This window comes from Trypanosoma melophagium (genome assembly GCF_022059095.1).
Source record: "Trypanosoma melophagium isolate St. Kilda chromosome Unknown ctg16segment0, whole genome shotgun sequence".
Classification (NCBI taxonomy): domain Eukaryota; phylum Euglenozoa; class Kinetoplastea; order Trypanosomatida; family Trypanosomatidae; genus Trypanosoma; species Trypanosoma melophagium.
Genome location: NW_027125144.1, coordinates 78254 through 94003, shown reverse-complemented (window position 1 = coordinate 94003; position 15750 = coordinate 78254). Strand labels below are relative to the sequence as shown.

Below are 15750 nucleotides of genomic sequence, written 5' to 3'. Positions count from 1 at the left end.
AAAAAAGGGAAAAAAAAACAAAAAGAAACGAAAAAAAAGTGAAAGTCGAGTACCTTGAAGTAACACAAAAAGGCCAAGAAAAAGTATTTTAAAAAAGAAGGAAGTGACGCCAACAGCAAAAGAATCCTCCGGTAAAGGGAAAAAAAGGAAAAGGAGACGGAAAATTAGGAAAAGGCTATCTTTGGCTTTATTTCTGTTTTCCTTTTTTTTGTTTTTTTCTGTCTGTTTGTGTGTTTGTGTTGTTTCCTAATTTTGAGTGTAACACATAACACCGAAGGGAATTATATAAAAAAAAAGAAGATACTGGTTCATACGCACAAGTGCTGAAAAGCAATCTATCCAAAAAGAAAAAAAACGTAAGAGAGAAGACAGTTTTTGTTTGTCTTTTTTGAATTATGCAGGGTCGTGTTGGTACTGTTCGGGGGCAGGCGCTATTGCCTGTACATGATGATCTACAGGCCGGACTGCAATTGTCATTACCATCATCAAGTTTATTGTATTACTTTTCGCGTTTGAAAGAGTGTAAAAATAACCCCGATTTAACACCGCGTGTCTTTGATGATATACTACATGATGAGGAGTTCTTTCGTGATATGAACGGGTTTTGTAGCAAGGGATTTGGAGACCTCCTAAAGGATGTATCATGGAGGTGGTGGCGATTGCATGCACGGGATATATTACGACGTGGAGTTGATAGAAAGAATAGCAGCAGTGATATCTTTAGTAATCCTGGGGATGCCGATGATACTGATGATATTAGTGGAAATAATAATGAAAATAATAATAATAATAATAATAATAATAATAATACTACTACTACTACTACTACTACTACTACTACTACTAATACTACTACTACTACTACTACTACTACTACTAATAATAATAATAATAATAATAATAATAATAATAATAATAATAATAATAATAATAATAATAATAATAAAGACAATCATAATGGGTATAATGATTTGCGGTCTGTATTGCTTTTGCTTGCGGTCTTCTGTGCGCCCTACCGCGTTGTGCGGAGTGATGGTTGTCCAGCAGTGACGTGCACGGCCCGATTGATGTTATGCCGCGATCCATCCATTGTGTATCTCGGCCTTCTTGTGAACTTCACACAGTCATATCCCCCAGAGAAGGTGCTCGACGGTACGGCCGTGCTGCGTATTGTAGCCCACGGCTGGGAGGCCTCACCGACATTTGAGGAAGTTGTCAAGTGTTGTCTGCGGGCCCGTAAGCGGCAGCGGCAACGCAGGCGGAATAGAAGTAACTTGACAAATTTTCAAGAGGAATGTGAGGCGGATGCACAATTACTGCGTTTACCGAATTTGGTGACGAATCCACTGCAGATTGTACCAGAGAGTCTACTGCGGCCCAAACATTATAGAAGCAGTGATGCACTGGATTGTATGGAGATTGGACAAGCCGTGCTAAACAGCATGGCAGATGCCGCAGGAGATGCGGAGAAACTTCTTTGGTGGTGTCGTTGTCGACTGCTTTGTTTGCAGATGATGTCATCACCGGATCGCAGTGAAATACTCTCAGGCCCGGCGTGTGAGTTTTTCCGAAGTGTATGGAACACCGAAAGACTCTTCTCCACAATCTTGGAGGATGTAGACCAGGATGATGATGATGATGATGATGATGGTAATAATGATGATAATGAAGATGAGGAGAATAAGGATGAGGAGGAGAATAATGGCAAAACTATTCATACATCTTCTCAGCAGATGCATAGTGAGGAAAAAGTGATGCCGGTTCCAAGTGCCGCAACACTTGTAGGAACAATAGCCGATGTTTTGCGAGCATGGCACTTTTCCATACGCTCTGGTGGGGCACTTTATAATCTTATTGCGAGTTATGCTGCGATAAACCCACTAGACACAATAAGCCGAGTGCTGCCCTTTCACAGAAAGTTTCAAGTTGGAAGTCACCGCTGCCTGGCGGATGAATGGCAGTATCGTCTTCTTATGGATTACCACAGTACATACATTGCCGTATTTCCAACAAGCGGACCATCAAGTTCTGCATTGCTTTCAGCCATGGTAGCGCAAATGACGGAGATGCTCGGATCGCAACCACACTATTGCCCAGCACTTGTCATGCGAAGTTTAACTCTCACTCGTGATAACACAGCCGCGGCTTTGGCACTTAATCATGGCGTTATACAGGCCGTCGTAACTGTGATGCGAACGTACATGGATGAAAAGCGCTCTGATGATGCTCCGAAAATCAAAGACAAAAACAACAACAACAACAGCGGCCACAGTGGTGTGGTTGAAAGTGTTGATGTTGATAATACTAGTGTTGGAAATGGTGATCGCAGTGTAGTACGTTCTTATGGATGGTCCTATGAAGCAGTAAATGTACTACGGTGGTGCTTTATTGTACTAGAACGTCTCACTACGGTATCCGCTCATGAGTCTACAAACCCTATTGTTTTTCTACTTTCTCCGCATGGAGAAGATGGATATGAGTTATGCCGACACATTTGTGAAAAGATTCTTTACCCTGGTGGTCATCCTGTACTTGTGGCTGCTGCTTTTCGTTTTCTCGCAGCCTGCATTCATCATAATGTTCGAGATGTGGTGCCTGCCCTATTACAGCGAGGTGTGCTTCACATTATAATGGAGATTGGAGAGGGACCTACGCTTCTTAAGCGGTATTACGAAGGAGAAGTAGCCGCTGTTCAACATACATCATCATCGCCGAGCAGCCCGGTATGCCCGACGGGGGATGAAGTGTCAGAAGAACAGCAAAATTCATCATTACCCTCTCACACTAAAGGAAACAGTACAGTGAATGAAAGTAATACCCAAATGGAAAATGAGGAGGGAGAAGCAGAACCAGATGAGAAGAATAAAATTAAGAACCCTACTGGAGGAAATCCTTCAGAGGCGGTAGTCTCAATTGACTCTATGGCCTATTATGAACAGGCTATTCCAATAGTTAATATTTGCAGCGTTTTGCAAGCTTTTGCAGTACATAACAGCACACATGCTGACTTACAAAAACCAGAAGTCATGCGAATTTTTATGTTAAGCCTTATTCTACCTTTTTCTTCATCACCCCAGTCCACCTCCTCTTCACGTTCAATTGGAACACAATCATTGCATGTCACTACTCAAGCAGCATCATTAGCCGGTAAAGATCTCCTTTCTTTGCTCCGCACACTTCCCCAATTACAGGATGGTTTCTTTTCAGCTCTACAAGAGATATTAACATATCTTGTAGAGGCAGCACAACGAACAAACCCTCCTGTGGAATTGGCACTCTCTATTTGGAATATCTTATCGTGTCTCAGTGGTGCAGGATTTCGACAATTCTCACAGCGCAGCTCAAGTCGTCGTCCACGTCATCGTGTTCCAGACGCCACGGTTTCTGCAACGGATGCACTTGTTCAGAAATTTCTTCGACTTAAGCGTGTGGTTTCTAAGTTAATTGCTGCTTTCCTTCGATTACCGTGTCGAGCCGCTACAGCCCTCTCTAATTGCAGTGTCCTCGCTTCATTTCTCTTGGAGCTTCCTTCAGATATGCTGGATAGCGTCACATATGAAATTATCAAGTACACTGAAGAGTCCATTGAATTGGTAAAAAATGACCAGCTTACAGAAAGTCGTGCGGATATGCTGCATCTCCTGACATGCGCTTTCTTTGTAAAGTTTCAAAGTACCCCGTCATGGGCAGTCATTTCAAAGTTCAGACGAGAATTGGCTAACGCCCTTTTCGATATATATGTTGCTATGGAGGTGGCGAAAGACAAACGCAGTAGTGGTATTGTAGAGACGGATGGAAATATAACAGAGAACAGAGGTACAGGGAGAGAAGCAACAACAGCAACAAGTATGCTTGGCGCAACTACGGCAATAGCAACAGTGCCCTTAACACATACATTGGGAGTGGAGGCAGCACAAGGTGTCAATGAAACACCCGTATCAGATGCTGATTTTTCCTTTGACTGGTCCGTACCATCAGGTGCAGGTCATTATAACGATTCCGCACTCTTATCTGGAGAGGAACGGGGTTCATTAGATGGTATAGCAACCCCTGTAGTAACATACACCTTTAGAGCTGCCACAACCACAACAACGGCGACAACCACAACAACGACTACAAATGCTATTGGCGGTGCTGGAGCGGGAATGACAAATGCAGGCGTAGGCGTAGCTGTGGCGGGAGAACCCGCCGGTACAACTACCGTTAGATCCGTTTCGGCTTCAGCGGCTCCTGTGACCGGTAGTCTCGTTGGTGTTGGTGTTGGTTTGGGTGGGGAGGCGATGAGTGCGGTGGATCGGCTTCGTGTTTATATTGCCGGTTTGCTTCTTCCACCACCCGATCGCACCCGCAGTACTTTGCCGTCTACACCACCGCACTACAATCGGGCTATTTTAGCATCTGGGCAACATCCGTTATTACCAGTAACGATGGCCCATGTCTTACAGGGGACGGCGAATGTGCTGTCAAGGATCAGGAAAACCATAAAGTCGGCTATTGAAAGGAAACGGGATGAGATGATACAACAGAATCCGGAGGGATGTGCCGATCAGGCGATTCTGAAAGATATCTCTCACAAGACTGCTCTAGATGCTCTAAACATCTCTCAACTGAAGGAAGTTGAGACACGAATTAAGTCCTCTGAGGTAATTCTTTCCCTACCTTGGCGTGGTGTTTCTAGCAGTGATAATAACTTTGCACCATCTATTTCCAGCATTGTTGTATCCCTAAATTTCATTACAAAGTGTATTCTACCTCTACAAAAAGAATCCTCCTCCTCATCAGCAGCAGCAACAGCTGCAGTCGCAGCAGAAGTACCACCGCCAACAGCAACAACAACAGTATCAGTATCAGTTCCGGAAGCAGGTGTTGTGCCATCGCCAGTTCCTGCTAATTCCACAGAAGGTGGTGTGGATAATATTCGCAGTGGTTGTACTGGTGATAGTACAAATCCCAATACAGTTTCTGCTCCTTCTTCCCCCTCCTCCTCATCATCTTCCTCTTCTACTACTACTACTACTACTACTACTACTTCTACTACATCCTCCACTAAACTTGCGGAGCTTGTTAACTCCATGACACATATACTTGAGGTATTGCTAAGAGTCTCACCAGAGCGAGGCACCGCACGCCGTCAATGGATGCTGCCACTCCTCTATTTTGTGCATTCCACATGGCCATCTCACGGTCTTTCGTTTACACCGGCAATGACACTTGCGATTCTTGCGCGGCTCTTTGATTTTAATACGTCTATATTTTTACAGAATGCAGACCAAGTCGCTATGAACGCACTTTCAGAGATTGAGAATGATAATGGCGATGACGATGACAATGATGATAACGATAACAGTAACAACAACGACAATGACATTGATAGTGATATGGGGCTACGTAGGCCAGACATAGACGAAGATGGGGTCACCGATTCCCTACTTCGCCTGAGAAACATGTTTAGTGGTATGATTCCCGATATGGTCTCAGCTAACGGCATGGGCCCACTTACCAGGATGTTTCCACTCACCAGTATTTCTCCTGGAACCTTTTATTTGCAACAACAACATCGGCGACGACAAAGACAGCAACAACAACAAGAACAAGAACAGCGTCAAGACGAACAACAAGAAGAACAAGAATCACAAGAACAACAACAACAACAACAACAACAACAACAACAGAGTGATGTGGGATCCACTCTACTGGTGGATCGCGTCATGCAGTGGGTATTGGATGTTGCTGCCACACAACGCTTTGCGGAGGGCGTTACGGAGGAACAGCGAGTGCAGCTGCGGCGGCTTTGCTGTAGAGTGTGTTGGGTGTACTATGCCGCTACACTCTCTGGTGTGTGTGATATCCCACACGGGGAGAAGCAGCGGATGCGACATATATCTATACTCGAGCGGATTATACGCCTCATTCTTATGGATCCGGGCCGCTACTATACATTGCTGGAGATTTTAGCTGTACTTCTATCCCAGGAAAAGTCATCTATACAGCGAACGACATTGGTCACACAAACTCAACTTCCCCGTGCTATATATGACTGTATTACAGCAGAGATAAAACGAGTTTCAAGCGAAGTTGTATCAAGTCCTTTACAACAGCAAGAACAACGACGTCATTGTAATGCTCTCTATGGGCAACTCTTTACCTTTCTCTCGGCATGTTCTTCGGATATCTTTGGAGAGAAGGGAATGAGGCCATGTACGTATTACCATGGAAACCCGTTAAATTTTTGCTGGATGGGGCACCTTTGCCGTCAACCACACTATGTTGATGGAATTACTTTGAGAATGCGTCAAAAAACTCTAGATATAGGGAGTGATCTACAACCTATTGTAGATCTTTTAACAGAATTTGGTTACCCTAACTCATCTGAAAAGAATGAGGAGACTGTAGATGAGAATGAAGAGAATTCATCGGATAAAAGATTGGATGGGTCACAACCAGGTGAAAGCAGTAATAATAATAATAATAATAATCAGAGTCCAATGACTACAGATACTGTCAGGGGTCATGATGATAATGATGAGGAAAAATCCTCAGGGCGATATGCTGTTTCTGGAACTACTGCAGAGGTAAAACTCAGTATCTCTTCCTTTCTTGGGGGAACATCTATGTTATCTAAGGAACTCGTATCTTTGTGCGCTGAATTGGTAATGGACTATTTGGCCAGTGATGACATTATCATGGAAGAGGAACATCTAAAACAGCAAGAAAAAGAAGAACATAAAGAAGAAGAAGAGAGTGGAAATGTCGGAAATCATAACCACCAAGATAACAATAAAGAGAAGTCTAACGAAGAACTCGTTCTAGAAACACCTGTTACACATACAGCCATATTATTTCTTTCAAAATTGCTGGAAACCGCCGACACCTCGCTGGTTTCTCACCTTTACCAGTTAAATGACACTACGAAAAAAGGATTTGTGGAGCGAGCTATTTCTCGCCTGTTACGCAATGATGTATCTTCATCTACGGCTCGTCTACCGGTACTGAAGTCTCTCATAGACTGGCCGGAACACACAGAGTGGGTGGTCTATTCAGCCATGTTAAATGCCGTACAAAACCGAATGCGGGTTGGTGCCACATACACACTACGAGAGAAGGATGTACAGGAGCTTTGTGCCCAACATGCCCGCAGTAATGCACGTAAAGGTCATCATGATCAGCATTTACGTAATCTTGCGGAAGTTCATCGACAATCAATGCCACTGAATGATTTTATAACGGCTTTACGTTCTATTATTGAAAAACAACCAAAGACATTTTGTACCGTGTTCAACAGCTCATGTGCTGTACATATTCTCGATAGCGATAGTAAAAACGGTGAATTGACACGATCGGATCAAATCAAGACGGCTGTGTGGGTGGCACCGCGCAAACCACCACGAACATCTGCAATGTGCAGTTCACACTCCTTACATCGTTTTGTGGTTGGAGAGATGTTTGATATGCTTTTGCAGCGTCTGGCATCTAAGATGTTATTGCCAAGTGCCGTCGCAACAGTTCTAAATCACATTACGAGTCTACCTTTCATTGCCTCCATGGTTACGACATACAATGTGAATATACCACTGCCAGAAAGTATGCAGAAGATATTTGAAAAACACAACACAGGAGGTGATGGGGAACACATGCGACAACAGGATCATCATCAACAACAACAACAAGAACAAGAATTACAATCTGGTGATCCTTTAACTCCACAAAAACATTCTCTCTTCCTCACACCATTCCTTGCGGTAGTGATGTTTATGGATGGATCGCAGCTAGAACTACTTGAACAGTTCTTCTTCAATGTTGCACAAAAAGCACCTTCAGGGTTAGCACAGATGCTACTGAATGCACTTGGGGTGATGCTAGATGATATACAGTCACATAAAAATATAAGCAATGAAGAGGAAGAGTGTGATAGAGAGGATGAGGACGAAGAGAACAAGGGAGAGAAAAAACAGAAAAGCAATGAAAATAATAACCCAACCATTGAACCCTCACCAAAACGGATGGCCTGTAATCTTCTTCATATTTTGCGCCTACTACTTGTGGCTGCATCAAGTTCACTTGTTTGGCGCTTGTGTGATGAACTTTATCGGCGTGGGGCACTTGAAGTGTTGTATCGCATGGTTCGTCTTCAGTGCTGCACCACAGAACGTGATGCAGCTGCGCTTCTCCTTGTCATTCGTCGTGTATTGTTAGCCCATGGCAATAGTAACAGTAAAAATGCCTCAAATACCGCCCAAGTAGAAGTAGAAGGCCATACGGAGCAAGAGGGAAATAATAATAATAATAATAATAATAATAATAATAATAATAATAATAATAATAATAATAATAATAATAATAATAACAGTAGTAGTAGTAGTAGTAGTAGTAATAGTGGAAGTGGGAGTGTAGGGGCTCCACAGCAGAACGTACTGCCACCAGCAGAGGAATACACTACCGTTAGGCCTGAGGATAGCCATGAAGCACCACCATCCCAACCACCGCAACAACAACAGGAAGAGGAACATGTAAATAACTCTGGTGGTGATGAGTCTTTTTACATAAATAATCTGGTCAGTGGCAATGATCAACGTGAGAGGAGTGTTGAACCTGCTGATACATCACGTGTTGATAGATTGAGTGAATCTGTGAGAAATATCGTCTTGGATATTTCGGGGTTTCTCCCTCCCGGTGGTAGTCTTTTGTTGTACCAAAATCACGATGACTCCGAGAATGACTACACCGCCCACGACGACGAAGACGTGGGTGCTGGTGAAGGTAATCATGATGAGAATGATGAGAATGATGATGATGGGAATGATGATGATGATGATGATGAAAATGATGATGATGAGGCATTGCAAGCTGAAGGTGCTCCAGTTCTCCAGCAATTTAGACATTTTGGGATGTACGAGACTGATGCGTCCCTTCTTGATTTTCACGACGGAGATGCTGAGGGCATGAGAGATGATGATGATGAAGAAGAAGAAGATGATGAAGAAAACGAAGATGATGTGGTGGAAGATGAAGATGAGGAAGAGGATGAGGAAGATACCGAATTTGAAGAGTTACTACCGTTTATGGCAGACCACCCCCGATTCTTGCGTGATGCAGGACACGATGAATCATTTCCAATCTCAGGTGCAGAGTTTGTTGCTTTGATGGAAGGTGATCATGCAGAAGTAAATATCCCACGTTCGCTATTACTAGAGGTGGAACAGTTGGATCTCCATGACTCAGCACTCGGACGTCCCACTGGAAACAACTACAACAGTTGGTCATTTTACACTAGCAATGGAGCCACTGGTGATGTTTTTGATAATAGCGCATCTGTATTTGAGTACTTTAGACACCACCGCCTTACTATGGCAGAACGTGATCCTTATCAGTACTCTACAGAACACAGTGGTATTATCGCGCGTCTTGTGAATGTCTGCGAGGTAATTAATGCCGCAGTGGAACGGCAGTGGAACACACTTCACGTATTTGAACCTTTACCTCCTCCATTGCGTGCAACGGAGGTGGTGTCTCCAGTCGTATCTGTTTTAGAACCACCCACAACAAATAACAGCAATAACAATCTTAGTAATGCTGGTAATAGGGGTGAAGCAGTAGCAGCAGCAGCTAACAGACTTAATTCAACATTACATTCCCCATTGGAATTGGGTACACCAACAGAACAGATGATATATCGATCAAGTGGTTCAGGTGGTGGACTTGGAGGTAATACATCCGTAGATACAAATAGCAGCAATGACATTACTTCCTTAAACATACACGATGATGGACACAGAAATGATGTTGAGGGAACTGAAACAGGAAGCACTGGAAATCTTGGCGGTACTTCTATGGGGGAAAATGCGCATCAATTAACTTCCTCCGTTAATATTGCTACCAGTGCAGAACAAGGTACTTCTGCTAATGCCCCAAGAGGTGAAGCTAATACTGCGATTAGCAACACATCTTCTGATAGAGCAGCCACCGGGGAACCACCAGTAGAGCAACAACCATGGTTTAACGTTATTGAACCACATTTTCTTCTTGAACTACCAGAATCACTCCGACGTGAGATATTCTTTGAACACATGAACTTATTACTACACGATCGTGAACACGAAGTAAATGGCCGTCGCACTCGTATTTTCACAGACTTCCTCTCCGAGTTATCACCAAGTGTGCAACAAGAGGCATTAGAGGTGGAGCAACGCTGGCGACGCGTCACAGGTGCCGATGGAGAAGGAACGGACTCGCAGAATACTAATGCAGCAGATGTACTAACAGATGTACTCGCTGCCGTTTCACCAGATGTGCGACGTGATATTCTACTTACATGTGACATGCGACACCTTGAAGGAAATGCTGAACTTTACGCAGAAGCTAGGGTACTGCGTGAACTGCAGAACATAATGACGCGTGGTGGAGAGGAAGGTGTACGTAGACTGGACACTCGAGTGGAAGAGATAACTACTGAAACACCAGCGACTACTATTGATTTAGATCCATCTCCAATGCTTTCTACTGGTGGTAGAAATCGTACTAGCATGCTGGATATTCCCTTTCCATCAGTGTCGTCACCTGTCGGTGCGCATCCAGGGGAGGCGGATCCACACAGTTTACTCTCAAGCATCCAGAGACAACTACGTCATCGGAGTGTTGGACGTGGTCAACGTTTGGCAGGAAATGAAAATCAACGAGAGAGCGGCGGTATGGGAGTGAGGGGTCGGGGTGAGGATAGTAATGACAACAACAATAACAGAAGTGATGGGATGGGTATTGGTCGTCGTCCAGTACGTCCACCCCGCGGGCATAACCGTCCGACGGAATTACAACTCATGTTATCTATTCGAGCCCAACGTGGACGTGTGCCACGGCACGGTGGATCTGTAGCACCTCCAAATAGAGAAAAAGGTGCAGCAGGTCTTCAAGCGGCGGTACCTACGGTACCGGCAGATGTAATGAAACAATTGGTGGAGCTTATTTGCTTAACAAAGGGTGGTCCAGTTCCACTGGAGCGACACAGCACTATATCATCTAATTTATCTGTTACACTGCAACTGGTGTCATTCCTTAGCACAGTGTGTGTAAACACTACAGAGGCGACAAGGGCGTTGAAACATCTTCTTGATGTAGTACTAGAAGGACCCTCATACGCTGCCGCTGCAACGGCGATGAAAGAGGAGAGTGGAAACACTTCAACTGGATTAAGTGGGAAAGAAGAACGTATTCGTAGTCGTATTGCTGATCAGGTACTTATTACGATTCTAAAGCTTGTCGGACGTTGCCGTGCTGCGGGTATGTGTTTTATTAGACTTCCAGATGGCGTAGATGAGGGTGAACCAGTGAAGCCTGTGGATGAGGCGTATAATGCGACAGAGTTAAAAGCCATACAAGTGGCTCTTTTTCGGTGGCTTGTGGAAGTTGTTTTGCGTTTCCCATCTTTGCATGTAGTGCCAACATTTACAATTCTCATGAAAGAACTTAACACCAAACTACGCCTATTAGAAGATGTATCAATACGGGCACAACCCACAACAGAAGACCTTGGAATTACTACTTCCGGTACTTCCATTCGACACCCACGACATCCACATACACTTTGGTGGCAGGTTATAAATCATCCATCGTATGTAGATGCTAACTTTACCTGTGCTATTTGTTATACCAAAATGTGCCCAGGAACCTCTGCCTTTGAGTGTAGACCATGTCACTTTCTTCTTTGCCCAGCGTGTAGTCTTGTGATGACAAGTGCAGAGGAAGAGTTGCAACGGGCACGTCGTTGGGGTTACGCCCTTGTAACATCCAATGGGACGTTAGATGCCGTTTTGCAACTACTGCGTCACCCAAAGTGTACAGAAGAGATGGCACAGGAGATGGTTGGGTTTTTGCGACTCGGTATTAAAGAGAGTGCACGACGTGATACAGCAACAGCAGGAGTGGCTGATGATAATAGTCCTATTGCGGTTGTGGAGCGGGTTATTATTGGATTGGCTACAGAGATTACGGCTGGAATTCACGCATGTATAAAAGCATTCCGTAGCGCCTTTCCACGTAGTGTTTCCTCCGCTTCTTCCCCAGGTAGTAGTGTACCATTTAATAGTCATGGAACTAGGGAGGGAGGAAGACGATATGATGATAATGTTGGTCGTAGTAGCAATCCTGCAGGTATTTCTACTAGTGGTGTTATTGCAGTTTCTGGAAGTGATAATAGTGGTAGTAGTGGTAGTGATATGATGAATAGAATGTGGAAGGTGCAGGAGGCAAATGTTGCTCTTTCTTATATGAACTTAAATACCAGAGATGACAAGTTAGGCGCATTATTTCTTCCCTACTCTGATGTACACCGCCCTGAACCACGTGAACTCTCCCTTATGTGGCACGCCTCACAAATGTATCTTGCTGAAATTTCCTTTATTATGCAACACCTAGAGAGTAGCTCTTCTGTAATGCTACCACAAGCTGTACTTCTTCTCTTGTCTGGATTCTGTCAGTTTCACATGGCAGAACACCGAAGAGCGGGATATTCGGCAAGTGTTGGAATGGATAGTCTCAGCAGCCTTACAGTCGAGAAAACAGAGACGGAACGTTTTATGCTGGACACAACTCACACACCATCAAGTGTTTCTGACGCAGCTGATAGAGCCCTTAAACGTGAACAACAGCGTGCAGAGCAAAACCAAGCCAATCAGAATAATAATAACAACCACCACCACAACAACAACAGTAATAATAATAATAATAATAATAATAATAATAATAATAATAATAATAATAATAATAATAATAATAATAATAATAATAATAATAATAACAGTAATCCTCATCATAATCATCAAGATCATCATCATCATCATCATAGTACGTCTTTTCCTCTTCCGCCACCCCCTTTTCACCTCTCACATCGATACTTACAATTGGAAATGGGTAGTGGTATTGGTACTGGTGGTGGTGGTAGTGCTGCTGCTGTTAATTCGAATGATTCTGTACGGGAGGAAACGATTCCCATTCCACGTGTGGTGAGACAATTTGTAGAATGCAACCGGTTGACAATTAATGCCCTTATTCAGTGTGATCCGCAACTCCTAAAAGATACCTTTGCCTTTTTAAAATCAGAACCTGGTTTTATTGATTTTAACATACGTTTGCAAGAGTTCCAGCGTCATATCAGTTACACCACACATGGTTCCCGTATCGCACTTAACATCAGCCGCGATCAGTGCCTGCGTGATAGTTTCTCGCAATTGTCAAAATTAAAGAGTTTCCACGGGCAGTTGAATGTACGTTTCCGCGGTGAGGAAGGTGCCGATGCGGGAGGACTCACACGAGAATGGTTCCAACTCCTCGCGGAGGAAATGGTGAATGACAATTATGCTCTATTTATTCACTCACGAGAGGGAATGACATATCAACCAAATCCTTTTTCAGATGTTAATCCCAATCACTTGCAGTATTTTAACTTTGCCGGAACAGTGGTTGGTATGGCGGTGGCCCACGGTGTTCCCATTGATGTACACTTCACCCGAGCTGTCTATCGTCATATGACTGGTGTGCAACCTGTCTTTCGTGATCTTGAGAGTGTGGACCCAGAAATGTATGAAAACCTAAATTGGCTTTTACGCAATGATGTAAGTGATCTTGGTCTCTTCTTTACGGTGAGCTGTGAACGCTTTGGTGTGGTGCAGGAAACAGAACTTCTCCCCAACGGGGCGCACATCGCGGTAACGAATGCGAATAAATCCCAATACGTCCGACTCCGCTGCGAGTTCCACATGACACGACAGATTGAACAGCAAATGGTGGAATTTCTCAAAGGTTTCTACAATGTCATTCCACGCAAAGAAATCCACAATTTCACTGCACAGGAGTTGGAACTCGTTATCTGTGGAATGCCGGATATCGACGTTGAGGATCTCCGCGGGCACACCGTCTACGAGGGCTACACCTCCACCTCACCGCAGATCCGCTGGTTTTGGGAAGTTGTCGCCTCCATGACAAAAGAAGATCGGGCGAATCTCCTGCAGTTTGCCACCGGCGCGTCTAAAGTGCCACACGGCGGTTTCAGTAATTTGGAGTCCGCGAGTGGATCACCGCAGCGGTTTACGATTACAAAGTGGGGCGACAGCGCGGATCTTCTCCCGCAGGCCCACACCTGTTTTAATAAGATTGATCTGCCAGAGTACCCAAGCAGTGAGGAGCTGCGGAAGAAGTTGATGCTCGCTATTACATTCGGCAGCAGAGGATTTGCGATGTTGTAATAATAGAGGGAAATGTGGAACTGAACAAAAAAAAAAAAACGAGGAAAATAATACTTTAAAAAAGACAGTATATATATAGGAAACGGAGATCTTGCTGTCTTGGTTTATGTTGAATGGAAGAAACAAAAAAACTCGAATCCCCTCAAAGCCAAAACAAAAAAGAGGGAAGAGTACATTGCTATATATTGTTTTTGCCATTTATCGAAAAAAAAAGAGTAAAAAAAATACTATATAAACAAGTGAGAGAGATCTTCGTTTATTGCTGCTGTAAATAGGTGAGGTGATGAAGTTGAAATTGAAGGAGGAACATTCAACAATGGGAAAATCATTATTATTGCTGTTGTCTGTGCAGCACTATTACCTGTTGCTTATAAGCATAGGGGATAAATTGCCATGATGGAAGTGTGGAGACCTTCCGCTGGAGGATATCAGAGTGCTTTTTTTTGTTTATTATTTATTTTATAGTACTTACCATTATGTTTTGTGAGCATTTCCCCGTCTCTTATCAGGAACAGAAAAGGACAACAAACAAAAGAAAACAAGAAGAAAAAAATACACACACACACACACACACGTCATGATCTTTGGCGAGCTGTGTCTATATATATGAGTGGAAAATAAAATATTAAAATGACAATGCACATAGGGACAAAGAAAAAGGATATATATATATATATATAAGGCGAACAGAATTACTTGGAAAATGTGAAATACGGTGAATTTTCAACCGAAAAAAAAACACAAAAATCAAAGAAATGAAAGCATAAAGTGGAACGAACAATGATGCAATGAAACAGTATATACCGATGCTTACAGTAGATATGCATGTGTATAACGAAATATATACATACGTCATTGTGTACGTATGTATTAGTGGGAAAAAGGAAAAAAAGGGAGGGATTCTTTTCTATATTCTGAAAAGAAAAAATGCTACACGAAAGTAACAAAACAAATGAGAAGATTTTTGGAGAAAATGGACGAAAAGTAAAAACAACAACAACAACAACAATTGAATAAATGAATGGATATATGGGACAGTGAAGTACACGGAGAAGAAAAGAAAATAAAAAGAGAAAGAAAAAGAATACCGGGCTTTTTTCTTTCTCTTTTTATTTCTCTTTCGCTGATCTTGTGTTTCACCTACGTATGTTTCTGCTTCAGTTTCTCATCTTTTTTTTCTCCTTTTACTCCCTTGGCTTTTCTTTTTTTTTATTTCCTTTTATTTTTCTCCCTTTTTCTTTCCTTGCTTTTTTTTCCGAGAGAAAGTTGAAGAAGTAGGAGGCAGTTTTTTTTTTTTGATACAGGATTTCTTTTGATTGTGATTATATATATATATATATACACTTACGGATGCACGTACTACTTTATTGTATATGATATTTATTCCCTTACACCCGCATACAAGTATACATTACGGAATAGCGAAAGAGAAATTTAGTCCCTGGTGAGGGGACACAGGAAGAATAAGACAACATGTAATAATGAAATAGGAAGTTGATAGTTCTTCTTTATTTTTTTT

General features: G+C 43.0%; 1 protein-coding gene across 1 annotated transcript; it reads left to right on the top strand.

The window, feature by feature from the left end:
- Positions 1 to 395: 395 nt before the first annotated feature.
- Positions 396 to 14231, top strand: LSM04_009630 (HECT domain; the record flags this gene model as incomplete). The annotated part of the gene is made up of 1 exon (XM_067337478.1): positions 396 to 14231. One exon carries the CDS (start codon positions 396 to 398, stop codon positions 14229 to 14231), a length of 13836 nt encoding a protein of 4611 aa, XP_067193627.1.
- Positions 14232 to 15750: the final 1519 nt, after the last annotated feature.